Here is a 26753-nt window from a genome sequence, read left to right on the forward strand (position 1 = left end):
TCAGGATCTATCCACGTGAAATAGTGACTTGTCTGTTGGCGTCGTCAAGGAGGTTATCCTCTGTGAAGTAAAAAAAAAGGGGGAACAATATTAATGCCACACAAATAAAGGGAAGACTATACAGGGGACACCTTGTGATTTTCATCACGTTTTCTGCATTCTGATTGGCTAAACAGAGGAAGATGCTTTCTATCGCCAACAAACCTGGACCTCTCCACCTGTTATACCAGCTGAAAGCATCTCCCTGGTCTTTGGCGCTCCCTAGAGGATGACTGGCGTTTTTTTTAATTGATAATGAAAAGATAAATGGTAAGGGTCTCAGACTCAATTGAGTTGGAGGCTGCTGAAGCTAGGGTTTGGTTGGGTTGGGCCGAATGAGGTTTAAACAAAAACCCCGCTGATCAAAACATTCTGCTGTTCTCAAAGGGACAGTGTTTTACATTTGTCCGCTAGATGTCGCTGTCATGTGTAGTGCAACTAAAAATGACTCTACGGAGACTGAAAGTAAGCAAAAAGCACCCTTTTCTTCCAATTTTTACCCAGCCTTTCTGAAAGAAAGACAAAAACAAGAGAAAAATATTTTTTTAAAGGTACAAAAATAGGGAAGAAGAAATAAGAAAAATAGGTAAAACAGGAGAATAGGAATGAAAAGAAAAGTAGGGTAAAGGAAAGCAAAAAAAAGGAAAATGGAGAAAAAGAAAGAAAATACTGGAAAGAAAAAAAAGAAAGGAATTAAAGAGAAAAAAAGACAAAAAACAACAAAAAAGCATTTTTCTCCTTTTTTTTCTTTTGATTTTTTAAATTTTTCTCTTTTTTTAATTTTTCTTTTCATTTTTCTCTTTGGGTTTTACGTTTTGTCGTATTTCTTTTTTCATTTTTGTCACAGTTGCCATGGCGCCCCATTGGCCCCGCCCGTGTGGCGCCAGCTCCGGCTCGTTGGCATATAGGCTTTTCCTCTTAAGCTCAGTGCTCCCACTCTTCCTTTGTCAGTCCCTCAACGAACCTCTGCCCCGCAAGACGTGGGTTTTGACTCCGTCCTTTTTCCTGTTGGTATTTCCTGTCCGTTACTGTTCCCGTTTATTTTGTCTTGTTTAATGTCGGTTTCCAGTTTCGTTCCCGTCTAGTTTGTCCTGTTTATTGTCGATATCCTGTTTTGATATCAATCCTGTCTCTCCCGTTGTTTAATATCAGTTTCCAGTTTTGTTCTCGTCTAGTTTGGCCTGTTTATTGTCGATATCCTGTTTTGATATCTGTCCGTCCCGTCCTGTCCGGTATCGACCCCAACTGTCCGATATCTGCTTGGGCAATTGGTATCGATCTCGTGACTCCCCATTTCCCGTAAAATAAAAGGCTTGTGTGAGAAACGCATTTGGGTCCTGATCCTGTTCCGGTCCATGACAATTTTTCCCTTTTTCTGGTTTGTCCTTGTTTTCCTTTCACTTTATTATTTAATTTCTCTTCTCTTTTTCTTTTCATAATCCTCTTCTTTTTAAAAGTAATAAGGTGCATTTGATGAAACTAGATCCCTTAAACGAGAATGCAGGAAATCTGAAAGAAAATGGCGCGCTACCAAGCTTGAAGTTTTCCATCAAATCTGGTGTGATAGTTTGTTGAAGTATAAAGCGGCCCTGGCCTCTGCAAAATCAGCCTACCTTTCGAAAGTGATTGCGTCACAAAAGAACAATCCCAAGGCCCTTTTTGACACTGTAGCATCACTTACAAGGCAACAGACTATCCCAGATAGCTCCACCCATTCTGCTCACGACATAATGGTCTTCTTTACTAAGAAGATCCAGAGCATACAGGAAGAAATTGCTAAAGACAATATTAATTCAACACATACTAAAGCACTCAAATCCCTAGATGCACGACATGGTGGCTGTCCAGGGACTTGGTCCCGTTTTAGTGAACTGTCACTCGAAAATCTTAAACAGATGGTGAATACTGCCAAACCGACGACTTGCCAGTTCGACCCACTTCCAGGTTCACTTATTAAAGGTCTCTTTGGCGTTCTTGCACCTTCAGTTCTAAATATTTTAAACATATCACTCGCCTCTGGTGTAGTTCCAGCTGCTTTTAAGTCCGCTGTCATTAAACCCACACTGAAACGACCCAACCTAGATCCAGAAAACTTATGTAATTATAGACCTGTGTCAAACCTACCGTTTCTTTCTAAAATACTTGAAAAAGTAGTGGCACAGCAGCTGAATGATTTCATGTCCGATAACAATCTCTTTGAATCGATGCAATCAGGATTCAGGGCTAACCACTCTACTGAGACAGCTCTGATACAGGGAGTGCAGAATTATTAGGCAAGTTGTATTTTTGAGGATTAATTTTATTATTGAACAACAACCATGTTCTTAATGAACCCAAAAGTCTCATTAATATCAAAGCTGAATATTTTGGAAGTTGGAGTGGGGCTTTTTTAGTTTTAGCTATTTTAGGAGGATATCTGTGTGTGCAGGTGACTATTACTGTGCATAATTATTAGGCAACTTAACAAAAAACAAATGTATACCCATTTCAATTATTTATTTTCATCAGGGAAACCAATATAACAGCTCAACATTCACAAATATACATTTCTGACATTCAAAAACATAACAAAAACAAATCAGTGACCAATATAGCCACCTTTCTTTGCAAGGACACTCAAAAGCCTGCCATCCATGGATTCTGTCAGTGCTTTGATCTGTTCACGATCAACATTGCGTGCAGCAGCAACCACAGCCTCCCAGACACTGTTCAGAGAGGTGTACTGTTTTCCCTCCTTGTAAATCTCACATTTGATGAGGGACCACAGGTTCTCTATGGGGTTCAGATCAGGTGAACAAGGAGGCCATGTCATTAGTTTTTCTTCTTTTAGACCCTTTCTTGCCAGCCACGCTGTGGAGTACTTGGATGCGTGCGATGGAGCGTTGTCCTGCATGAAAATCATGTTTTTCTTGAAGGATGCGGACTTCTTCCTGTACCACTGCTTGAAGAAGGTGTCTTCCAGAAACTGGCAGTAGGACTGGGAGTTGAGCTTGAGTCCATCCTCAACCCGAAAAGGCCCCACAAGCTCATCTTTGATGATACCAGCCCATACTAGTACCCCACCTCCACCTTGCTGGCGTCTGAGGCGGACTGGAGCTCTCTGCCCTTTACCGATCCAGCCACGGGCCCATCCATCTGGCCCATCAAGACTCACTCTCATTTCATCAGTCCATAAAACCTTAGAAAAATCCGTCTTGAGATTTTTCTTGGCCCAGTCTTGACATTTGAGCTTGTGTGTCTTGTTCAGTGGTGGTCGTTTTTCAGCCTTTCTTACCTTGGCCATGTCTCTGAGTATTGCACACCTTGTGCTTTTGGGCACTCCAGTGATGTTGCAGCTCTGAAATATGGCAAAACTGGTGGCAAGTGGCATCTTGGCAGCTGTACGCTTGACTTTTCTCAGTTCACGGGCAGTTATTTTGCGCCTTGGTTTTTCTACACGCTTCTTGCGACCCTGTTGACTATTTTGAATGTAACGCTTGATTGTTCGATGATCACGCTTCAGAAGCTTGGCAACTTTAAGAGTGCTGCATCCCTCTGCAAGATATCTCACTATTTTTGACTTTTCAGAGCCTGTCAAGTCCCTCTTCTGACCCATTTTGCCAAAGGAAAGGAAGTTGCCTAATAATTATGCACACCTGATATAGGGTGTTGATGTCATTAGACCACACCCCTTCTCATTACAGAGATGCACATCACCTGATATGCTTAATTGGTAGTAGGCTTTCGAGCCTATACAGCTTGGAGTAAGACAACATGCATAAAGAGGATGATGTGGTCAAAATACTCATTTGCCTAATAATTCTGCACTCCCTGTAAAGGTAACCAATGATCTCCTACGGGCAATGGACTCGGGCGCATCATCACTTTTGCTGCTGCTGGACATTAGTGCTGCATTTGACACAGTGGACCATATTATCTTGCTAGAACGGTTGGAAAAATGGATTGGTCTCTCAGGAAACGTCCTATTATGGTTCAGATCTTACCTCTCAGATAGGACACACTGCGTTAAATATGGCGAATTGACATCTGAGCCATTTAGTGTAACTTGTGGTGTTCCGCAGGGTTCAGTGCTTGGCCCCCTTCTCTTCAGCATTTATATGCTTCCACTAGGTGATATTATTCGCAAGTATAACATCAGTTTCCATTGTTACGCAGATGACACTCAACTCTATCTCCCGATGGAGGAATCTACCACACTAAACTGTGGAACTTTGGAGGCCTGCCTCACTGAGATAAAAGAGTGGATGTCACTCAATTTCCTGCGTCTTAACCCTGAAAAGACTGAAATGTTAGTAATTGGTCCTTCTAAGTCCCGTGACTTATTCTCTAAAACCGCAGTGAACTTGGACAATTGCCACATCACACAGAGTGACTCACTTAAAAATTTAGGTGTCATTTTCGACCCTGATCTGTCCTTTCAAACACATGTGAAGAAAATTACTAGAACCGCTTTCTTCCATCTCCGTAACATTGCTAAAATTCGTCCTATACTTTCTCAGTCGGATGCGGAAATCATAATTCATGCGTTTGTTACCTCCCGTCTCGACTACTGTAATGCACTACTTTCCGGTCTTCCGATGACCAGACTCAAGAGTCTTCAGCTGGTACAAAATGCTGCAGCGAGGCTTTTAACAAGGACAAAAAAGTATGATCACATCACCCCAATTTTGGCTAACCTGCATTGGCTCCCTGTTAGCCTAAGATGCGATTTTAAGGTTCTCCTACTACTATACAAAATCATACATGGACTTTCCCCCTCGTATCTTTCAGATCTGATCTGCCCTTATGTCCCGGCCCGAAGCCTTCGTTCCGAGAGCGCCGGTCTCCTGGTGATCCCAAGAGCAAAGAAGTGTTCCGCTGGTTCGAGAGCGTTCTCCATCCGGGCACCGGTGTTGTGGAATGCTCTTCCCCCTGATATCCGATCTGCAACCTCGGTGGAAATGTTTAAATCTAGGCTTAAAACTCACTTCTACTCTATAGCATACGAGTAACCTAATCTTCTTATATGTAATAACTTGTGAAGCCCTTAGAGACTAATTGTGATTAAGGGCTATACAAATAAAAATGACTTGAAATGACTTGAATTTTGGGCACTATGTGTCTCCATATTTTTTCTTTGTTTGTTGTGCTTTTAGCACTCGTTTTTGGCGGCCACTAGTGGGCAAATAAAACACTGTCCCTTAAACTTGCTTTTTAAAGCAGAGGCCTCAAACTGTTATCCAGGGGGCAGCAATTGGCCCCCAGGCCTCGAGGTTGAGACCTCTGATACATAAGTTCTAGAGGACAGAACAGGAAAGTAAACGCAGATTTCCATGAAGTGAACCGGGTATTTGATTCATTAAGATGTGAAGTAAAAGAGAAAAAATATTTTTAAAATTAGAGGGTGGGAGGGGGTCCATTAACGGCGATACCCGAGGTAGTACTGTATCGGCACCTTAGGGATGGATCCCGGCGTTTTGGCGATACTGTAAAGAATCCACATGGGAACCATTCCCACTGAGGAGAATGCAAGGAGCAGTCCCAGTGCATGCCCCCACCAGGGATACTGGTACAAGCTGTTGTGTTCCAGCGGGCTGAGATGGATCACAAAGGAGAGTAGTACCCCCTACGGAGAAGAACCGGAAAAGGGATACTTCATATTTTATAACCAAGTGAGTTCATATTTCTTCTAGCACAGGGGTCTCCAACGTGGTGCACCCTAGGGACAGTTGAGGTGCCTGCGCACCTGTTCTGGAAATAGTTCACTAGTTCTGGGTCATTGTGATTTTCTAGTAAAATGATTTTTTTATTGGTTGACTGAGTCAATTTAACCCTATTTTTAATATTTAACCTGGTAATAAGATAGTAATAACGTAGTCTCATCTCATTAGCTGCACCGCTTATCCTCAGTAGGGTCGCGGGGGTGCTGGAGCCCATCCCAGCAATCATCGGGCCGTGGGCAGGGGACACCCTGAACTGGTTGCCAGCCAATCGCAGGGCTAATAACGTAGTAGCATGTTTAATTGTTATATTTAGGAATACAAATAAATAAATTCCAGTTCTTTGGCTGCATGGACAAAAATTGATAATTATTTTCAAGCAATTAATTAAGATAATATAATAAGAATTTTATCCATCTTGTTATTGATTCATGGGTTTTATAAAGCCGATGAGCAAAAAATGTGTGTTTTTTTTAGCTAGCTATCTGGCTGCCTTTTTAGCTTTATGGCTAGTTTCTTCATAATTTTTTTAGCTATTTAGCAAGTTATCTGGCTAGCTTTTTACATTTTTAGCATGCTATCTGGCTAATATTCTATAATTTTCAGGCTAAATGTTGGCCTCCCTTCTAGCTGGCTATCTAGTGTTTTTCCCGTCTACTTTTTTATACTTCTTAGCTATTTAGCAAGTTTTTTTGTACACTATCTAGGTAAAAAGTTATTAAGCTACATTTTGGCCTCCTTTCTAGCTAGCTATCTCACTTTTTTAGCTTTCTATCCGGCTATTCAGTTGGCTTTTTACCCTATAAGCTAGCTATCTAGCCTCTTTTAGTTTTTTGTACCCTTCTACGTTTCTAGCTAACTATTAAGCTACTTTTTAGCTATTTAGTAAACGGCATATTTAGCCTTTCACATTTTTGCATGCTATCTAGATAATATTTTATCTTTATTTACAAGTTATCAAGCTACATTTTGGCCTCCTTTCTAGCTAGCTATATAGCTTTTTTGCTTTCTATCTGGCTATTTAGTTGGCTTTTTACTCTCTTAGCTAGCTATCTAGCCTCATTAGGTTTCTAGTACCCATCTACGTTTTTAGCTAACTACTAAGCTACTTTTTAGCTATTTAGCAATCTACATATCTAGCCTTTTACATTTTTGCATTCTATCTAAACAATATTTTATCTTTGTTTACAGGTTATCAAGCTACGTTTTTGCCTCCTTTCTAGCTAGCAATCTAGCTATTTTTTTTAGCTTTTTATCTGGATATATAGTTGCCTTTTTACTCTTTTAGCTAGCTATCTAGCCCCTTTTAGTTTCTTTTACCCGTCTACGTTTCTAGTTAACTATTAGGCCCAAAAAACGAAATGTACTGTAGCCAAAGGAGCCAAAACAATTAAGCTACTTTTTAGCTATTTAGCAATATACATATCTAGCCTTTTACATTTTTGCATTCTATCTAAACAATATTTTATCTTTGTTTACAGGTTATCAAGCTACGTTTTTGCCTCCTTTCTAGCTAGCAATCTAGCTATTTTTTTTAGCTTTTTATCTGGATATATAGTTGCCTTTTTACTCTTTTAGCTAGCTATCTAGCCCCTTTTAGTTTCTTTTACCCGTCTACGTTTCTAGTTAACTATTAGGCCCAAAAAACGAAATGTACTGTAGCCAAAGGAGCCAAAACAATTAAGCTACTTTTTAGCTATTTAGCAATATACATATCGAGCATTTTACATTTTTTCATGCTATCTAGATATTATTTTATATTTATTTACAAATTATCAAGCTACATTTTGGCCTCCTTTCTAGCTAGATATCTAGCTATTTTTTTAGCTTTTTATCTGGATATCTAGCTGGCTTTTTACTCTCTCAGCTAGCTATCTAGCCTTTTTTAGTTTCTTGTTCCCAGCTACGTTTCTAGCTAACTATTAAGCTACTTTTTAGCTATTAAGCAATCTACATATTTAGCCTTTTACATTTTTGCATACTATCTAGCTATTTAGCAAATGTTTTATATTTAAAATTTTGGCCTCCTTTCTAACTAGCTATGTAGCTTTTTTAAGCTTTCTATTTGGCTATTTAGTTGGCATTTTACTCTCTTAGCCAGCTGTCTAGCCTCTTTTAGTTTCTTGTACCCATCCACGTTTCTAGCTAACTATTAAGCCCAACTTGTAAGCCCAAAAAACGAAATGTACTTACAGTAGCCAAAGGAGCCAAAACAATTAAGCTACTTTTTAGCTATTTAGCAATCTACATATCTATCCTTTTACATTTTTGCATGCAATCTAGATAATATTTTATCTTTATTTACAAGTTATCAAGCTACATTATGGCCTTCTTTCTAGCTAGCTATCTAGCTATATTTTTAGCTTTCTATCTGGATATATAGTTGGCTTTTTACTCTCTCAGCTAGCTATTTAGCCTCTTTTAGTTTCTTGTACCCATCTACATTTCTAGCTAACAATCAAGCTACTTTTTAGCTATTTAGCCATCTACATATTGAACCTTTTACATTTTTGCATGCTATCTAGATAATGTTTTATCTTTATTTACAAGTTATCAAGCTACATTTTGGCCTCCTTTCTAGCTAGCTGCCTAGCTAATTTTTTAGCTTTCTATCTGGATATATAATTGCCTTTTTACTCTTTTAGTTAGCTATCTAGCCCCTTTAAGTTTATTTTACCCGTCTACGTTTCGAGCTAACTATTAAGCTACTTTTTAGCTATTTAGCAATCTACATATCTAGCCTTTTACATTTTTGCATTCTATCTAAACAATATTTTATCTTTGTTTACAAGTTATCAAGCTACGTTTTTGCCTCCTTTCTAGCTAGCTATCTAGCTATTTTTTTTTAGCTTTTTATCTGGATACATAGCTGGCTTTTTACTCTCTCAGCTAGCTATTTAGCCTCTTTTAGTTTATTGCACCTTACTGCGTTTCTAGCTAACTATTAAGCCTAACTTATAAGCCAAAAAACGAAATGTACTTACAGTAGCCAAAAGAGGGGTCACAAACTTCCAACAATATTTCAAATAACTCGAAGGTCGATAGCCAATCATATCCTTGATTCTGCTGTAGTAATTTTCAGCACCTTGGAGAGAGAAAATCACTTCATCATCTTATGATAAGAAAGAAATTCTTTGTGAAATCTCACCATATATCCATCCTATGCAAAGACACTCCAGAAGGGCAAAAGTGATGAGGGGAATCCCGCTGCAGGCATAGTAGTCGAAAAGTTGAAAGACGTACAGTCCTCCCTGAGGGAAACGAGAAACGTTAGCCCGAATAGAGACGCAAAAACCAGGAGGAAACACCGGCTTACCTCGGTGACCATACAAAGTCCGATGCACGAGGAAAAACCGCACAGGCCGAGCAAAAGGAATTTACGGCGGTGTCCGGTGAAAAAGACGGAAGGATATAAATCCGATATGGATGTGACCAAACCTTCGAGATACACAAACTGCACAAACAGATGTTTATTGTTTTGTAAAATGGGCCTCTTTATTTTGAAAGGGCTCCATGCCCTTACAAACTGTCATATTTTCCCTAACAAAATACAAAATAATCTTACACCATTTTTTTTTTCAAACGTGTTTATTTATGTCGTTTAACATGTTATACTGTATATGTGTTTCGTTCTCATCTCATCTCATCAGCTGCACTGCTTATCCTCAGTAGGGTCGCGGGGGTGCTGGAGCCCATCCCAGCAATCATCAGGCAGTGGGCAGGGGACAACCTGAACTGGTTGCCAGCCAATCGCAGGGCACACGGGGACAGACAACTCACTCGCTCATTCACACCTAGGGACAATTTGGACCGGCCAATTCACCTGAAATGCATGTTTTTTTTGGAATGTGGGAGGAAACCGGAGTGCCCGAAGGAAACCCACGCAAGCAAGGGGAGAACATACAAACTCCGCACAGGAAGTCTGGAGCTGGATTTGAACCCACGCTGGAGGTTCCCATGACATGAACTGTGCCACACATGCGCTAACCACTGCGCCGCCGTGCATGTGTTTCGTCATATCATATATATTGTAATAAACATTTTGTTGTGAGATCCTGAGTTGCTCGACGTGAATGAGGTTTATTATAAAAAAAGGTTCAAAAATGAAGTCGCTTAGACGTTCACTGTAGAAGGAAAAATATACATGCAAACATAATTAAGCAGAATTTCCTTATTACAATTATGAATTCATTTCCTGCCTTAAATTATTGTTGGTAATATACTGATTAAAGGGATAACCACAAACCTGTCTTTTTTCATTTTCTCGTTTCATACTTCCTTTTTTTCTTAACTTCTTTATACAACATAATAATTCGTAATATAATGCATCAAAGCAAGTGAGCCGTTCGAGAGCCGGCTCGCTTTAATGAGTTAAGCTGAAAAAGCCGGTTCTCTAAAAAGAGACGGACTTCCTTTCACTACATAACTACCGCATTAAAATCTGAGGCGGCAGACGCATGCACGCAGTAGCATCAAACCGCTCGCTTCGTTTGCAACGGAAAAAAAACGATACCGAGATAGAGGCCACCGCGGCGAACTCCTTTGACTTGATTGGTTTGCCGTTTGGTGATAGTCGATGTATACCGGATGGTACCCATCATTGACAAATTTGCGTTTTCCGTAGAGATTTTCTTGTACGTGGTACACGTCTTAAAATGCATAATAAACGTACTTTGTATGGCAAAAACGTACAGGTATTATATTTTCTGTGACATTTTTCGATCAGGGGGTCACCAGTTTAGAGATACTTTTATGTTACAAATTAGCGTGAAGGGATACCAGTTTGGCATGCATTTCTGTCATGATTACTGTGGCTGCCCCGTTGGCACCAACAGCCACTGGACCTGATTGGCCCGCTTGGACTCTTTTTAAACTCCCGTCTTCCGAAAAGAACTGGTCAGACCGTTTGTGAACCTACGCTTCACGCTAGGCAAACTTTTGTGACTCCTGACTCTATCCTGCCCTGTTCTTCGTCTGATTCCCGTTGCCGACCTTTTTTGCTCCTCCGCCCCGGCCATCGACTTGTTTTTTCCCCGCTCTTTGCCTGCGCACGACACGGAAGTGCCACTTCAGCGTTCCCGGCGATCTGCTACCGGTGACCGAGGGTCCCCGGATCGTGGGTGCAAGTCCCTTCCTCCTTCTTAAAAAAGTAAAACGAACACAATTGGGTCCCTTCTCTGTTCTTGGTTCGTGACAATTTCTAAATATAATTGTGAGGGTCTGGCTCACCTCCGTCCACTAGAGGGCTCCTAATCGGTTTGTAATTAGGACAGGTGTGTCCAATCTCCCTTTACCTATCCCTAATTCGCCTGACCCTTCATAAGGATATTTTGGACAGCATCCAGTGTCCGGGTGGATTTTCATTTTCCACACCGTTTTTCCACCATCAATACCATCACCCTTTTCCAGTTTTATATTTGTTTCAGAGGTTTGGTTTTTGTCTCTGGTTCTAACCTATTTATTGTCAATATACGAGGTCAATATACAAGTGCCGGATGTGAGCGTTTGAGCTACCGTCCAGCGAGACGAACCAGGCGCGAGGGTGCGGCAGAGGCTTGCCACCTCTGAGCTCCATTAAAGTCTTTTCTGCCAAGAGGGTGTCTTCGCTATTGATTTCCACCAACCTGTCGTGATTGCCTAAGTGAAGTCACCTGGGGCGATCGTTTGGCGCGCTGGAGCGCACTTCCTGATTGGCTGACGTTCTCCACTTAAGCGGTCTGCGTCCAGAGATGGACATCCGGGTATACTCTTTGTATCCCTGAGTGTTTCTCCAGACTACAAGGTACCCACGACTCCTCTTGCCTGATTCATGCCTGCCTTCCGTTATTGACTTGTTTCCGTTCCACGTTTTGCGACCTACTCTCCCGTCCCGGCCATCGACCTACCCGCTCAGCTGTACCGTCCGTCCACCCGTCACGGAGCTGTCATTCCGCCCGAAGAGGCTGACGACCGACAAGCGCCGACGTCCCAAGCCAGCTCCAACAACTCTTTCAAATAAAAACACTTTTGAAACTAACGCTATTGGATCCGAGAGTCCGTTCTGGTTCATGACACAATCTAGTGTCCCCAAGCGCTCCAGGAATGGATGCAAGCTTCTCTCCTTCGTCCTGCTCGATAGGATGCGGGCCGCAGTCTTTAGGGCTTGTGCAGAAGACTGTGAGGCGTTGAGTTCAGCTTGTATGGTCTCCAGGTCGCTCTGCTCATCTGTCTGAAGCAAAAGGGCCTGACTTGAAAGGGGGTGCTCCCCAGGAAGGCGTATGTAGTGAGCAGGGATGACCAGCATTGGCCGCACTCTCTGGAAGCTTTTGCCGCCACTCAGCAGGTCGACGGAGGCACAGCAAAGTAGTTGTCCTGGCCGGGAGAGTGAAGGGGGCCGTTCCAGGTGGTCAACGGAGCAGGAGAGAAGGTAGTCTGGCGCCCTACACTCTCCGAGTGGGGGAGGAAGGGGATAGAACAACACTGCTTAGATGGTGTTCTGACAACTGGCCGTGCCTGGCGGGAGATCGTCCATCGGATATGTGGTTGCCTGATGAGCAGACTGAGACGTACGACTGGCGGTAACCGCGGTCCTTTCCGCACAAGATGGCTGACTTCAACTGCATGGTTTCTGCAGATTGACGGTAGTCTCTGCTGCAAGGCGTCAGGTTCCCGAGGGACGAGCCGTGGTGAAGCGAAGAGCGGCTGTGTTTGCTGTGGTGGATGAAGTTCTGCGCGTTTAGGTCGTGTCCACGCTCATAAGCTGACGACTTCAGCATCGGCTTGGTCATGTCGGGCTCCGTCGCTGTGGAAACGAACTCCAACTGTACCTCATTTATTGTTTCAGACTGCTTGTTTGTTACTCTGTTGATGATTTTGTTATTAAATGCCGTCTATTTTTCAGCGTCTTGCCGTTTCCTGCTTCCTGAAATTGGGTCCAGCACAAAATCATAACATAATCACCCCGCCAGGAAAACCTGCCTGGAAGCAAGGAGACGCCATGGCCGCTTCAGCTCCCTGTCTCGGCTGCAGGGAGAAACCCCAAATGGCTTGGCTCCCTGCTTCGGCTCCTTGCCCCAGCTGCGGGGAGAATCCAAGGCACTTCTGGCTTCCTGCCCGGCTGCGAGGAGAGTCCCCGTTTCTTCCGTTCCCTGCTCCGGCTGCGAGGAGAGTCCCCGTTTCTTCAGCTCCCTGCAACGGCAGCAAGGAGAGTTCCCAGTCGCTTCGGTTCCCTGCTCCAATTGGGAGGAGAGTCCCCGGTAGATCCGGTTCCCTGCTCCGGCTGCAAGGAGAGTCCCCGGCCACTTTGGCTCCCTTCCCTGGCTGCAAGAGGAGCCCCTGATCTCTTTTGCTCCCTTCTCCAACTGGGAGGAGAGTCCCCCGGTCGCTTCGGCTCCCTGCTCTGGCTGCAAAGAGAGTCCCCAGTCGCATCGGCTCCCTGCTCTGGCTGCGAGGATATGTCCCCGGTAGCTTCGGCTCCCTGCACCGGCAGCGAGGAGAGTTCCCAGTAGCTCCGGCTCCCTGCTTCAATTGGGAGGAGAGTCCCAGGTCACTTCAGCTCCCTGCCCTGGCTGCAAGGAGAGTCCCCGGTCGCGTCGGCTCCCTGTTCTGGCTGCAAGGAGAGTCCCCGGTCGCTTCGACTCCCTACTCCGCCTGCGAGGAGAGTCCCCAGTCGCTTCGGCTCCCTGCTCCAATTGGGAGGAGAGTCCCCGGTAGCTTCACCTCCCTACTCTGGCTGCAAGGAGAGTTCCTGACCACTTTGGCTCCCTTTCCTGACTGCAAGAGAAGACCCTGGCCTCTTCTTCTCACTGTTCCAGCAAGGACCTTCAGCCATCCTGTTCCTGCAGCCTCTGTAATTCTTTTTTCATTTTTTGGGGGTGTTTAGTACCCAGCCTTTGAGGGAGAGGCTGTGTCAGGATCTGGTGCACCTCTGCTCACCCGCAAATGGTACAAGTGTGTCTAATCACCCTAACCCTAATAAGCCTTCCCCTTCATAAGGACATTTTGGACAGTACTCAGTGTCGGGTCATTTTTGTTTTATATCTGTAAATCTATAAAGGCTTTGTGAGTTTAGTTGGACATTGTAAAAACATACTTAATGGAGAAAAAAAATATATACTTTCAACTTTTTAAGGACACCTCAAACAACATGAGAACAGCTTTTAGCATTGGTGTGCATGGATCTACACTAGGTGATGCTTAACCACCTGCCCTCTTTAAAAAAGGGCCCTTTTGGATTTTTTTCCACATAGTTTACTGAGGCCAATGATCTAAAATCACATTGTGCTTCATTTGGACCTTTTTAGAAAATAACACTATTTGTTTTTTTCATTTATGTCCAAAATATTTTGTGAGAGTAATGCTACCGAGAGAGGCTCTCACCTGACTGTCCAGTCCCAGGAAGATAATCATGATGAAAAAGAAAGCAGCCCAGAGTTGCGGGAGAGGCATCATGGCCACCGCCCGAGGGTAAGCGATGAAGGCCAGGCCCGGACCTGCCAGTGACCCGAAGCAGGGGGTCAATACGTGTCATTGAGATTTACGAGGGAAAGCTGGCCTTGTCATTTTGTAAATAAGGCCCTCTCGCTTATGCAACTAAATTCCCCTCACACACACACACACACACACCGATCTTTAAAACACTCAATTGGAATGTTTGCATACATAACTGTAATGCATACTCATGCATGTTGTTTTCCACCGGCTTTTATACCAAAACATGTATTTCAATCTGAGTACACGAGCGATCCAAATAGGAGAACTACTTATAAAAAATGGATACCATCTCACTGTTCCGCAGTCAGAGTTGGGTAGGGTTACTTTAACTTGATTACTTTCAATGACTTTTGGATGACTCCAATACCAATTATGCTAATAAAAGACAAATGAGACTAAAAATGAATAAAATGATGACTCACAACACGTGGTAAGCTTTCTCTCCTGGCTTTGATCTCTTTGATATCCGGCAAAACGAACATAAAATGCGACAGAAACAAAATGAAAATAAATCCAAACAGCTTGCCAACATCATTTTTGCCGTTCCATGTATTCCGTTACTCCGCAAGCCTGCACAAAATTTAGTCATTTTATTCATATTTAGTTTCTTTTGTCTTTTATTAGCATATTTGGTATTGGAGTAATCCAAAAGTCATTGAAAGTAATCAAGTTAAAGTAACCCTACCCAACCCTGTCCACAGTTTAATTCCATAGCTCCACAACATGCTCCTCAGCAAAGCTCAGTCTAGTATTTTTAATTTTATTTTAGTTTTGATCGCTGAAGTGTGGTCCTTCAATCCGTCCATCCATCCATTATCTGCACCCTTTATCCTCAGTAGGGTCGCGGGGGTGCTGGAGCCCATCCCGGCTATCTTCACCCTGAACTGGTTGCCAGTCAGTCGCAGGGCACACAGAGACAGACAACTCCATGATTAAGTTCATTCACACCTAGGGAGGAAACCGGAGTGCCTGGAGAAAACCCTCGCAAGCACGGGGAGAACATGCAAACTCCACACAGGAAGGTTCGATCCCATGACCTCAGAACTGTACCAAACACGCGCTTTGTAGTTTTGTAAAGATTCAATATTCTTGAATGTTCTCTTATTTTGATGAGTGCATTTTTGGCCATAAACAGGTTTTTTTGTTAAAATGTCTTTTTTGTGAAAAAGTGTTGTAGTAGAATGAAATGGGCACAACAAAATGTCCTTAATTTGTTCTCTAGTTCTGAGCTCGGGCGTATATATTACAGGAATTTTCTTTAAGTAATGTCATGATTACTGACGCGAGGCACCTGAGTCTGCTCCTTTGGCGCAAACTGCCTCGGACGCTGATTGGCCGCTTGCCTGTTTTGAAACCCCCGTCTTCCTATCACCCGTTGTCAGTCCGTCTGCGAACCTCAGCTCACGCTAGGCAAGCCTTTTCGACCCTGACTCTCTCCTGTCCTGATTCCTGTTTGATTTCCGACTCCGACCCCTTTTCTGAACTTGACTACGTTTTTGCTCCCCTGTCCCGGCCATCGATCCGTTTTTTCTCCGCTCTCGACACTGCCTTCGCTCGCCACGGAAATACCACTTCCGCGTCTGAGTTACCTGCTCCCCACGTTTGTGTATTTATTCTACCCTTTCCCTTCTTCCTAATAAAACTAAGAGAAACGCACGCAAGTGGGTCCTGTCTTCGTTCTGGTCCTTACAAGTAAGGGCTTTTCCGTACTCTGAGGGTGTTCTTCAGTAATACAGACGCCCACCTACTTATGACCATTTGACTTACTAAAAACGGTATTTACGAAAAAAAACATTCGGGATGTCGAAAAATATCCGCACATTGCTGTAAAGTTAGATTTTGTATCGTGTGCACCTTTTTCCCGAGCACAGGATATTACTGTAGTGCTTCTTTCCGCCTCTACTGGAGTGTGGCGCTGTGAGAGCTCACCCAGCATCCACCCCGAAGAAGAAATCCGCATTCCTCTTCCTAGTTCGTGTGTAAACATTCTATACTGTATCTCCAGCGCGCTCAGAACTTTGACGTTTTTATTGGTTAATATCTCGTGCATCCATTCAACGTGGTTGAATGGTGTAAAGTGTAAAGAAGAGGCAAGCAGTTTCATTGGAAATGAAAGTGGAATAAGAAAGCTTGATGCGGTTGAGAAAATGGTTGGATCGCTTTTTTTCGGCCACGAAGGAGGACCTCTTGAAGCTTATCTTCTAGAAGTAAGTTAAACTCAACGTTATTTATCTTTATAGAGCAAATGATTTTATGAAATGTTGATTTTTTTTTTCGTACAAAATAATACAGGTAACTTATACAAGCCTTAAACATACTTATATAAACCTTAAACAAACATTCCATACAAAATATAACATTGAAGCAACTTACGAACAAATTCAACTTACGAACGATCGTCCGAAAGTAGTGCAGCGTCTGTATATAAGACATTACTTAAAGGTGGGGTGCGGCATTTGAAAACTCAAGGCTTCAATCATGACTTTAACCTATTTCTTAGACACGCTCAACTAAACTCTTCTTTTTTCGTTTTTTGGGGGGTTTGTTCTGCCCTGAAGATGCCTGATAAAAGTAGACAAGTGCTATGGAAAATAAACCATAGAGGTACTTTGAACTCATACTCAATCCACCCCGAAGAAGAAATCCGGATTCCTCATCCTAGTTCGTGTGTAAACATTCTATACTGTATCTCCAGCGCGCTCGGAACTTTGATGTTTTTATAGTTTAATATCTTGTGCATCCATTCCATATGGTTGGTGTAAAGCAGGGGTGTCAAACTCATTTTAACTCGGGGGCCACACGATAGAACAAACATTCTGTCGGGGGCCGGACTTAGATTAAAGAGAAAGAAAAAGAGAGATAAAGAAATAAGAAAAAGAGGGAGGGAAAAGAAGAGAGAGGGAGAGAGCGTGAGAAAGAAAAGAGATAAAAAGAGTCGTGAGAGAGGGGGGAAATAAAGGGAGAGGAAGAAAGAAATCCAAAGAGAAATAGAAAGACAGAAGGAGAGAAAAGAGAAAAGAAAGCACAAAGGGTAGGAAGACAGAAAGGGAAAAGAGAGAAAAGGAAAAAAGTAAGTTAGAGCAAAAGACGTTAGAAAGACACAGAGAGAGAAAGAGACAAAGAGCAACAAAGGAAGAGAAAAAGAGAGACACAGCGAGTGAAAGGGACAGAGAAAGAGAGTGGGAGAAAAGGTGTGGAAGAGAGAGAGAGAGAGAGACAGAGAGAGAAAAATAAATACAAGTACAGTGTCTTTGTGAGAGGCACCACCTTTGGCAACATCAGGTTGACATTTTTCAACCTGCTGCCTGTCTTTCTCTTGTGCTTCTCTGAGTGTTGTCTCGCGGGCCGTATTCAATCCCTTAGCGGGCCTGATCTGGCCCACGGGCCGCCTGTTTGACACCTGTGGTGTAAAGTGTAAAGAAGAAGGCAGCCGTTTCTTTTGAAATGAAAGTGGAATAAGAAAGCTTGATGCGGTTGAGAAAATGGTCGTGACGCTTTTTTTCGGCCACTTTTTACCACGGAGGCGGAAGCAGCCTAACTCTTGAAGCCCATCTTCCAAAAGTAAGTTAAACTCAACTTTATTTATCTTTATAGAGCATTTTATTTGATTATTTTGTATTTTAGTACAAAACAATACAGGTTACTTATACAAGCCTTGAACAAACATATATAAATATAGCACTGAAGCAACTTACGAACAAATTCAACTTACGAACAATCGTCTGGTTTGTAAGGTGGGCAGCGTCTGTATATGAGAGCTAGTGTTTATTTGTCTTCGATCTCACCTGATTGGGCAACTTCTGAGATGTCCACGCCCAGCTCATAGGACATGAAACCCAGCACGGAGAAGATTGCAAAGCCAGCAAAAAGGCTAGTGGCACTATTCAGGAGGCATAGCGCAAACGTGTCCCTGGAAACGAGAAGACGGTCTGAAGTATCGTGTTTGATTCCCTCCAAGCTTCATCGGGTCTGAGAGCTTCACTTGGAATCATGGTGAGCAAGGTCAATCCCAATTGTGGCAACCAAACCATTTACATTCTGCTGGCTTTACGGAAACACTACTTGATTTTTTCAATTTGAATGATTTGGGTAATGTAATATTGGGAAGGTTGCACGGTCACACTATAACATGAGATTTTTGGTTTTAAAATGGTATCTTATGTTACACAATACTGACATTTTTTGAATTTATGGGTCGGTTAAACAGTAACTGTATTTAATCATGTCCTTTTTTTCTTATTTTTTCTTCTTTATTTTGTTACCCCTTTTTCTTGAATTTGTTCTTTTTTTGCTCCTTTTTTCATAGCTTTTTACTTCTTTTTTTCTTGCTATTCTTTCTTTTTTGCTCTACTGTAGTTTCTCTTTTTCTCTTTTTCTTTTTTTCTAGCTTTTTACATTTTGTCTTGCTTTTTTTTACTCTCTAGTTTCCTTTTTTCTTTTATTTGTGACTTCTTTTTTCCTAGCTTTTGACTTCTTATTTTTTTAAATCCTTTGCATACGCATTTGCATTTTTCTTTTGTTCTCTAGTTTCCTTTTTTCTTTTACGTGTTACTTCTTTTTTCGAGCTTTTTGCTTCTTTTTTTTCTTGCATTTTTTGTTCAGTAGTTTCCTTTTTCTTTGTTACTTTGTTATTTTTACTTCTCTTTTTCATAGCTTTTTACTTATTCATTATTTTTTACCCTTTTTTCTTTATTTTTTCTTCTTCTTTTGCTTCCCTTTTTCTAGCTTTTCATTTATTTCTTTTGTATTTTTCCTTCTTTTATTCTGTAGTTTCGGCAGCACGGCGGCGCGGTGGTTAGCGCGTGTGCGGCACAGTTCTGAGGTCGTGGGAACCTCCTCCGTGGGTTCAAATCCAGCTCCCGGCCTTACTGTGCGGAGTTTGTATGTTCTCCCTGTGCCTGCGTGGGTTTCCTCCGGGCACTCCGGTTTCCTCCCACATTCCAAAGACATGCATTTCAGGTGAATTGGCCGGTCCAAATTGTCCTTAGGTGTGACTGAGCGAGTGAATTGTCTGTCCCCGTTTGCCCTGCGATTGGCTGGCAACCAGTTCAGGGTGTCCCCTGCCCACTGCCCAATGATTACTGGGATGGGCTCCAGCATCCCCGCGACCCTGCTGAGGATAAGCGGCGCAGCGAATGAGATGAGATTCTGTAGTTTCCCTTTTTCTTTTATATGTTATTTCTTTTTTTCTAGCTTTTTACTTCTTTTCCTCTTGCTTTTTTTGTCCTCTAGTTTCCTTTTTTTCTCTTATTTGTTACTTCTTTTTCTCTTTTTAACTAGCTTTTCACTTTTTTTGTTTGTTTTTTCTTCTTCTGTTCTCTAGTTTCCCTTTTCCTTGTATCTTTAACTTCTTTTTCTCTTTTCTTTGCTCTTTACTTCTTTTTTCTTGCTTTTCCCCATTTTTTCCTGGTTTCTGTTTTTTTCTTATCATCTCTCATTTTTCTTGTATTTTTTTCATTTTTTTTTTCATTTCCGTCTAGTTTTCTATTTTTGGCATTATTTTTGCATAATTTAAATAATTTTACATAATAATCAGTAATATATGGATGCAAGAACAAAAATCAATCTGAAGAGCCGTTTAGAGTGAAAGAGTCAGCTCTTTTTAGTGAAAGGAGCCCAAAGAGCCCATCCCAAAAACCAAAACGTACATGGCAAAATTGACGTAGGCACATAGGGTATCATTTTGCTACATTGTTAGAGTAAACCACACAAAAGAAAATACATTAATATATATATATTTTTTAAAAACATACTTGTTTCTTACTTGTAGCAGTTGTTATTGTAGTCATTATAACTTCCCAAAGACGCCAAACATCCCGTGCAGACGGCGTAGGAATATAAAATCTGGCTGGCCGCGTCCATCCATACCTGTTTTTTGTCAATCAAACAAGGGTTTTTAAAGACAACCGTGCAAACATTTTGATATTTCAAAGCAAAGAATAAAATGTTCCTCACCTGAGGCTCTGACAGACGTGCCGGATCAGGAGAAAGGTAAAAGCGAATCCCGTCTATGGCCCCCGGCAAGGTCAGACCCCGGACCAGCAAAGCGATCATCATCACGTAGGGGAACGTGGCCGTGAAGTAGACCACCTTCAGAGAAACCCACATGTTTTCATGGTTTTTCTTTTTTAAACCAGCAATTGCAGTAGACCCCCAGTATACTACATCACTAAGGTGGGTATTGCAAGGAGAAATTGTCGTATGGCAGGGAATAGAAACCTATGGTATTTAGGTAATGGATTACAAACCCCAGTACTTCTTGTTAAAACATTAAAATTGAATTAGTCATAATAATAATATCTAGTTGTTATGATACCTTCCTTATTAGCTTCGGCCAAAATGTGTGCCTTTTTCGCAAATCTTGATCATTGCAAGCTTCATTTCCATGGTTATCATGTTTTTGCTTCTCCCTTTAGCTTCACTGTAAGTCTTGAAACCCATTGGGGCAGCAGTGGTTTAGGAGGTAGAGCGCTCGTCTTGGGATCAGTTCAAATCCCGGCTCCTCCGTGTTACATGTCGAAGTGTTCTTGGGTAAGACACTGAACCCCTAATACGCCCAATAAGCAGGTTGGCGCCTTGCATGGCTGCACGGCCGCTATTGGTGTATGAGTGTGTGTGAATGGGTGAAGCACACTGTAAAGCTTTGGGAAGTCTTGACTTGAAAAGCGCTATACAAATGCAGATCATTTCATTTCATTGTCACTCTGTCTGACACGTCCATCCCTGAGAATTTCCGTTTTTCCTGTGTTTTTGCTCGTGTTTTGCCAAGCCCTGTGAATCTCCGTTTTTTTTTACGGTGCTTTGCTCCTGTTTTGCTCTCGCCACGATCTGTTTGATTTTGACCACTTCCGCAATCTACTCCCGCAACCAACGATCCCCGGATCGAGTGTGCGCTCCTTTCTCTTCTCCACAATAAACTGTGAGTAACGTTACGCGAGTGGGTTCTGCTCCCTGCTTCCTGTCCTGGTCCTGACAGACACATTTAGTTGGAAATGTAAACGATCTCACAAAAACATCGGATTTCGGTAAAATCGGAATTGAGCATTAAGATCTGCAGTGTAAACCCAGTCTTATGACATCACCCAATGGCAGGCAGGCATCTTGAAGACCTATGAGGTATATAATTTGCACAAACATCTTAAATTTTGTAAAATTTAAAATTAGATGATTTAGTAAAAATTTTCACTGCACAACTGCTATTTAAGGTCAACAAAAACATAGAGCCAGAAAACAGCCATAAATTATTCATTTGGAAAGAGGGAAATTATAATTTAAGGGGCTGTAGTGAATTCATAATCCCAAAGGGGAGAACCACCAGGAAAAGTATGTGTGTGTCTGTGTGTGGAGTATGTATGAGTGGTGCGGGAGATTGGGAATAGTGCGTCTAGTTAACTTTGTGTTATTGATGCTATTTTTATATCATAACTGTTATTATTAATATCATTACAATTGTTGTAATTGTGTATTTGGTGGGGAAGATGAAGAGGTAGGGAATATAAGCATTTGCTTCTTACCAGCCCTTTTCGAGCATATTATGTAATGTTATTTTGTTGTTGAGTTATTGTTTTTGTTCTGTTTTTATTTTGATGTTCGAATAAAGTTTTCATTCATTCATTCATTCGGTAACCCGGGGGGTCCTACTGTATTTACGTTGTCTTAATTACTGATGTGACTCAGCTGATTGGCTCCCTGTCAGTATTTGAACCCAGTCCTGTCCGTCCCTCAGTGTATACTAGGCAAGCCTTTTTCGACCCTGACTCCCACCTGTCCCGTTTTTGCTCCGGTCTGTCTCCGGCTACGACGCGTTTTGATCCTGACCACGTCTGCTCTCCTATCCTGGCTTACGACCAGTTTCTGACCCCGACCACGTTTTTGCTCTCCTATCCCGGATATTGACCTGGTTTTCCGTCCTTGGCACCGTCATCGCTCGCTACGGAAGATCCACTTCCATGTCCGTTTTTGCTCCCGTCTGTCTCTGGCTACGACGCGTTTTGATCTGTCGGCTCTCCTGTCTTAGGACCTCTTTTGTCCCCGACTACGTCTGCTCTCCCGTTCTGGCTTACGACTCGTTTCCGATCCCGACCACGCCTTGCTCACCCAGTCCTGTCTACCGACCCGTTTTTCCGTCCCTGACATCGTCATCGCTCGCTACGGAAGATCCACTTCCGTGTTCGGATCACAATCAGAGTACGAGAGCGACTTGCTTCCCGTGCCCACCGGATCGTCTCTTTCCTTCAATACAACTCGTGAGAAACATAACGCAATTGGGTCCCGTTTTTGTTCTGGTCCTGACATACGTCACCTTTCCAGAAGACTTGACACCTTTCCAGACACAGAAATAACACAAAATCCAGCTGAGTACGAGACATCCGGCTAGGTCCCAACGAATACTTCCCATTTGTTCGATCCCCGGAGACAAATGCAGGACACGTCTCCTAGAGGGGACATTTTTTGTTGTCTTTAGTGCGGTCTGGAGATCGGGTCAGGCAAATGGTGAGAGATAATACATACTGCCAGAATTCTTCCACAGAAGATGTTGCATTTGTAGAGATGTTATTTTTGGAGAGGCTGTTACGATAGTCAACGCAGTTCCCTAAATAGAACACACACACAAAATAAAGATTCTTGAATACGGTTTTGTCACAGTTGCCATGGCGCCCAATTGGCCCCGCCCACGCGGAGCCGGCTGCAGCTTGTTGACAGATTAGCTTTCCCACTATTAAAACCCTGTCCTGTCAATCCCCTTTCGTCAGTCCTTCTGTGAACCTCTTGTTTTTCAAGGCAAGCCTTCTTCTGACTCTGACTCACGCCTGTCCCGTTTTTTGCTCCCATTTTTCTCTCGCTACGAGCTATTTTGATCTCGACCACGTCGGCTCTCCCGTCCCGAATTACCAACCATTTTGATCCCGTCCACGTCTGCTCTCCCATCCTAGCTTCAAACTCGTTTCCGACCCGACCACGTCTTGTTCTCCCAATCCCGGCTACCGACCAGCTTTACGGCCCTGACACTCCCATCGCTCGCTACGGAAGATCCACTTCCGTGTTCGGATCACAAGCCGAGTACGAGAGCGAACACCGGATCTTGGGCGCATCCCTTCCTCGCTCCTTCAATAAAACTTGTGGTAAACGTAACGCGAGTGGGTCCTGTTTCCGTTCTGGTCCTGACACGTTTAACATTTGAATTTGTGATTTTGTTTTTTATATATATGATTTTTTTCAGTTGATATTAGTTCTTAGTAAGCTACTTTAACGGTTTAATTTTTTTATACACGTACGTCTTTTTTTTTTTTAGCAAAGCAGAGGTCAAAAATCCTTTTAGTGCCGCTATCAGTTTTCCTAAAATCAAAAATCAAAAGCAACAAACAGAAATTTCACTTAACATGTTGTCAGGACCAGAACGGAGACAGGACAAGTTTCATTGGAAGAAAGAGAAAGGGTTGCGCTCACGATCCGGTGATTACTGGACGCGGGAAGCAGGTTGCTCTGAACGCGGAAGTGGAACGGGTCTGTAGCCGGGAGAGGAGAGCAAAAACGTGGTCTGGGGTCAGAAACGAGTCGTAAGCCAGGAAAGGAGAGAAGACGTGGTCAGGGACAAAAAGAGGTTGAAAGCGAGGACGGTAGATTAGACGTGGTCAGGATCAAAAACTGGTCGAAGCCAGGGGACAGACAGGAGCAAAAAACAGGTGGGAGTCAGGGTCGAAAAAGGTTTGCCTAGTGTTAACTGCGGTTTGCAGACGGACTGACAGAAGGGGAAAGATAGGAGTGGGTATAAATAGGGACAGGGAGCCAATCAGAGTCCGAGGCAGTTGGCGCCAAAGGTGATTCATATCGGTAATCATGAGATGTCTTCGAATAATAATACATTTTTCTAAAAATCATTCTAGAATAAGCCTATAATCTATATCAGTCACAGAGTGGCCTTATGGACGGCAGCTGTTTTAGTGGTCGACTGAGCCTAGTTTGACCTTACACCTAATAATAAAAACCTAATAATAACATAGTAACAACATAGCATGATGCTATTCTAGAAATGCATTCTGTAGGCCAGCCACAGCCACAAAACCTTTAAAAAACACAGTCTTCACAACAATAAGACATCAATATTACAAGTCTATTTCGATCTATCATTTTTCTTGACTTACCTGTGTTCCAAGTATTGTTGCAGCTGGCCCAGGGAAGTTCCGAGTGGAAGGACGAAAACAAGTAGAGGAAGGCCCAAGCCAGGATGACGATGTAATACGTCACCGTAAGCAGCATGACCATGAGACTTCCATACCCTATCCCTGCAAACACTCAAACAATGAGAACAAAAACCTAGAGATGGGTAAGGAGGGGCCCTAAGATTGAGCCCTGTGGAACACCGTTTAACAGCAAGTTCTAAGTGACTAAATGTTGGCAGTGACATTCATACGTTTATTTTGTTTTCAATATGCGAAACCTTCAAGAGAGATTGCAGAAGACACCAGTTCTTTACTTTGACCATTTATTCCTTAAAGTTGTTCATTATTTTGACTATTATGCACTGTTTACATCTGCCAACAATATTATTGTTTTTCAATTCCGACACTCTTTAGCACCGATCTTTAGAGACAGTAGCTCAGAGGGTACAGCGCTTGTCTTAGGACCGAGAGGTCGCGGGTCTGATTCCTGACTCCTTTGATTTAGGTGTCGTCCTGTTCTTGGGCAAGACACTGAACCCTTAACGCCCCGAAAAGCAGGTAGGCGTTGAAGGATTTTATACATTCGACTATAAAGGATTTTATATGATTGAATACAAGTTACATTTTTTGAGTGCAATGAAGATTTTCACCGAGTAGGCTATAGTTCAATGACAGGTCATGCTGATGCGAATGCGGAATGTTTTGGCTGGGGAATTTTGACAACAGGACTCTTTCGGAGGACGGCAGGCGATGTTTTGAGAGCAAGGCCCTGATGACGTACAAACGCTCAGTGTTGTTTTGAGTTTTTCAGACTTCGTGACGCCAGGGGGGGGCTTCCTTGGCATGCCCATGAGAGGAGTCGAGATGCCATCTTGCGGGGAGACGTGGGCCGAGAGGAGAAAAGCTAGAGGACTTCAGGGAAGGCTTGCCAGAGACTTTGACGTCACTAATTCGACTAATTCGAGTGGAGTACACTTAGTTAATTTGTTTATGAAATTAAATCTGCCCCCCGTGTGAAAATGTCGGCTGTTCTTGTTCATCTTTTCCATCAAGAAAACGAGCGCCCTTGGTTGGGTGAATGTAGGTTGTGTTCAGTTAATGGAGTCAGATAACTAATTCGAACAATTTTGTAAACGATACATTTTAATATTTAATTCCTGACAGCGTCTTGCATGGCTGTTGAGCGATCTGTGTGTAAGTGTGTGTATGAATGAGTAAATGTAAAGTACATCGGAAAGCGCTTTTTGATTTTCAGTGACATGAAAAGGGCTGTATAAATGCAGACCATTCACCATCTGCTTTTTATAACCTAGGAGATTTAATTTGAATAAAGTGCTCAGGGGAAGACTTTGAAAACAGGTTGGAATTTTGTATCTGAGGTTGGGTTCTCTCATGTTCTCCTAGCAAATTCAGAATTAATTATTGTGTTATCCCCTTGAGAGTCTACTAAATAATAAACGTTACACTTGGTCCTTCGAGCCGGATTCAACTTATCAGACATATGTCAATATCTCATGAGTACCTTCGAGTAACGGACAAATTTTCCTCCAGCACGTAATTCCACCTTGGCCGGTCAACTGTCCCAAAGACAATTCGATGAAAAAGACGGGGATTCCACAGGTCACCAGGAACAACAAGTACGGCACCAAGAAGACACCTGAAAGCAGGCAATCAGTTGGACTCATAGGAAAAATCCGTCGTGTGATTGGGCGTTTTCTCACCGCCTCCGTTCTTGAAACAGAGATAGGGAAATCGCCAGACGTTCCCCAGACCGATGATTTCACCGACCACGGCCAGAATAAACTCTCTCTTGTTGGCCCATTTTCCTCTCTTGATCAAGTGGGGATCTTTTGGTTTTTGAGGATCTCTCAGTGGATTCAGTTCCAGGCCATTATGGGGTTCCATCTGGACTTTGGCCTGATCTGCAGAATGGAAACCCTGCGCAGTAGAAAACTTTCGCAGAGAATCAAATTTTATTCTTAGCTCGAGTTTAAATTATCGAGACAGGACAATGCAGCTTGATAGTTGAAAATACTATATTAATAAGAAAGAATACTTCAGAAATTATTTTGGCAACTGTGTCACAAGCCAGAAACGGAGACAGGACCCAATAGCGTTTGTTTTTACTCAGTTTTATTGAGAAAGAGAGCAGTGCTTCCACGATCCGATGATTGTCGGACATGGGTAGCTGATGGCAGGAACGCGGAAGTGCCACTTCCGTGTCGAGCGAGGGTAGTCGTAGGCAGCGGGAAAGCGGGTCGATAGCTGGGACAGGGGAGCAAGGGCGGTAACGAGTCCAGAAAAGAGGTCGGCAACAGGTATCAGACAGGAAACAGGGCAAAACAGGTGAATGGCCGGGACGGAAGAGCAGGCCAGAAACGGG

At 42.8% G+C, this 26753-nt stretch overlaps 1 protein-coding gene across 1 annotated transcript; it reads right to left on the reverse strand.

Moving 5' to 3' along the window:
• On the reverse strand, positions 1 to 26296 carry LOC148376609 (sodium- and chloride-dependent GABA transporter 3-like). Its single transcript, XM_088326451.1, has 14 exons — positions 26092 to 26296; positions 25893 to 26027; positions 24353 to 24493; positions 22722 to 22803; positions 22513 to 22645; positions 20166 to 20300; positions 19975 to 20078; positions 17996 to 18120; positions 14097 to 14209; positions 9055 to 9192; positions 8887 to 8989; positions 8723 to 8823; positions 5474 to 5644; positions 1 to 60 (listed from the first exon to the last, which is right to left on the reverse strand). Exons 1-14 carry the CDS (start codon positions 26273 to 26275, stop codon positions 1 to 3), a joined length of 1725 nt encoding a protein of 574 aa, XP_088182577.1. The 5' UTR covers positions 26276 to 26296.
• Between the last annotated feature and the right edge of the window lie 457 nt (positions 26297 to 26753).

The sequence above is a fragment of the Urocampus carinirostris genome, chromosome 1 (genome assembly GCF_059441175.1).
Source record: "Urocampus carinirostris isolate Australia breed hairy pipefish chromosome 1, RoL_Ucar_1.0, whole genome shotgun sequence".
Classification (NCBI taxonomy): domain Eukaryota; kingdom Metazoa; phylum Chordata; class Actinopteri; order Syngnathiformes; family Syngnathidae; genus Urocampus; species Urocampus carinirostris.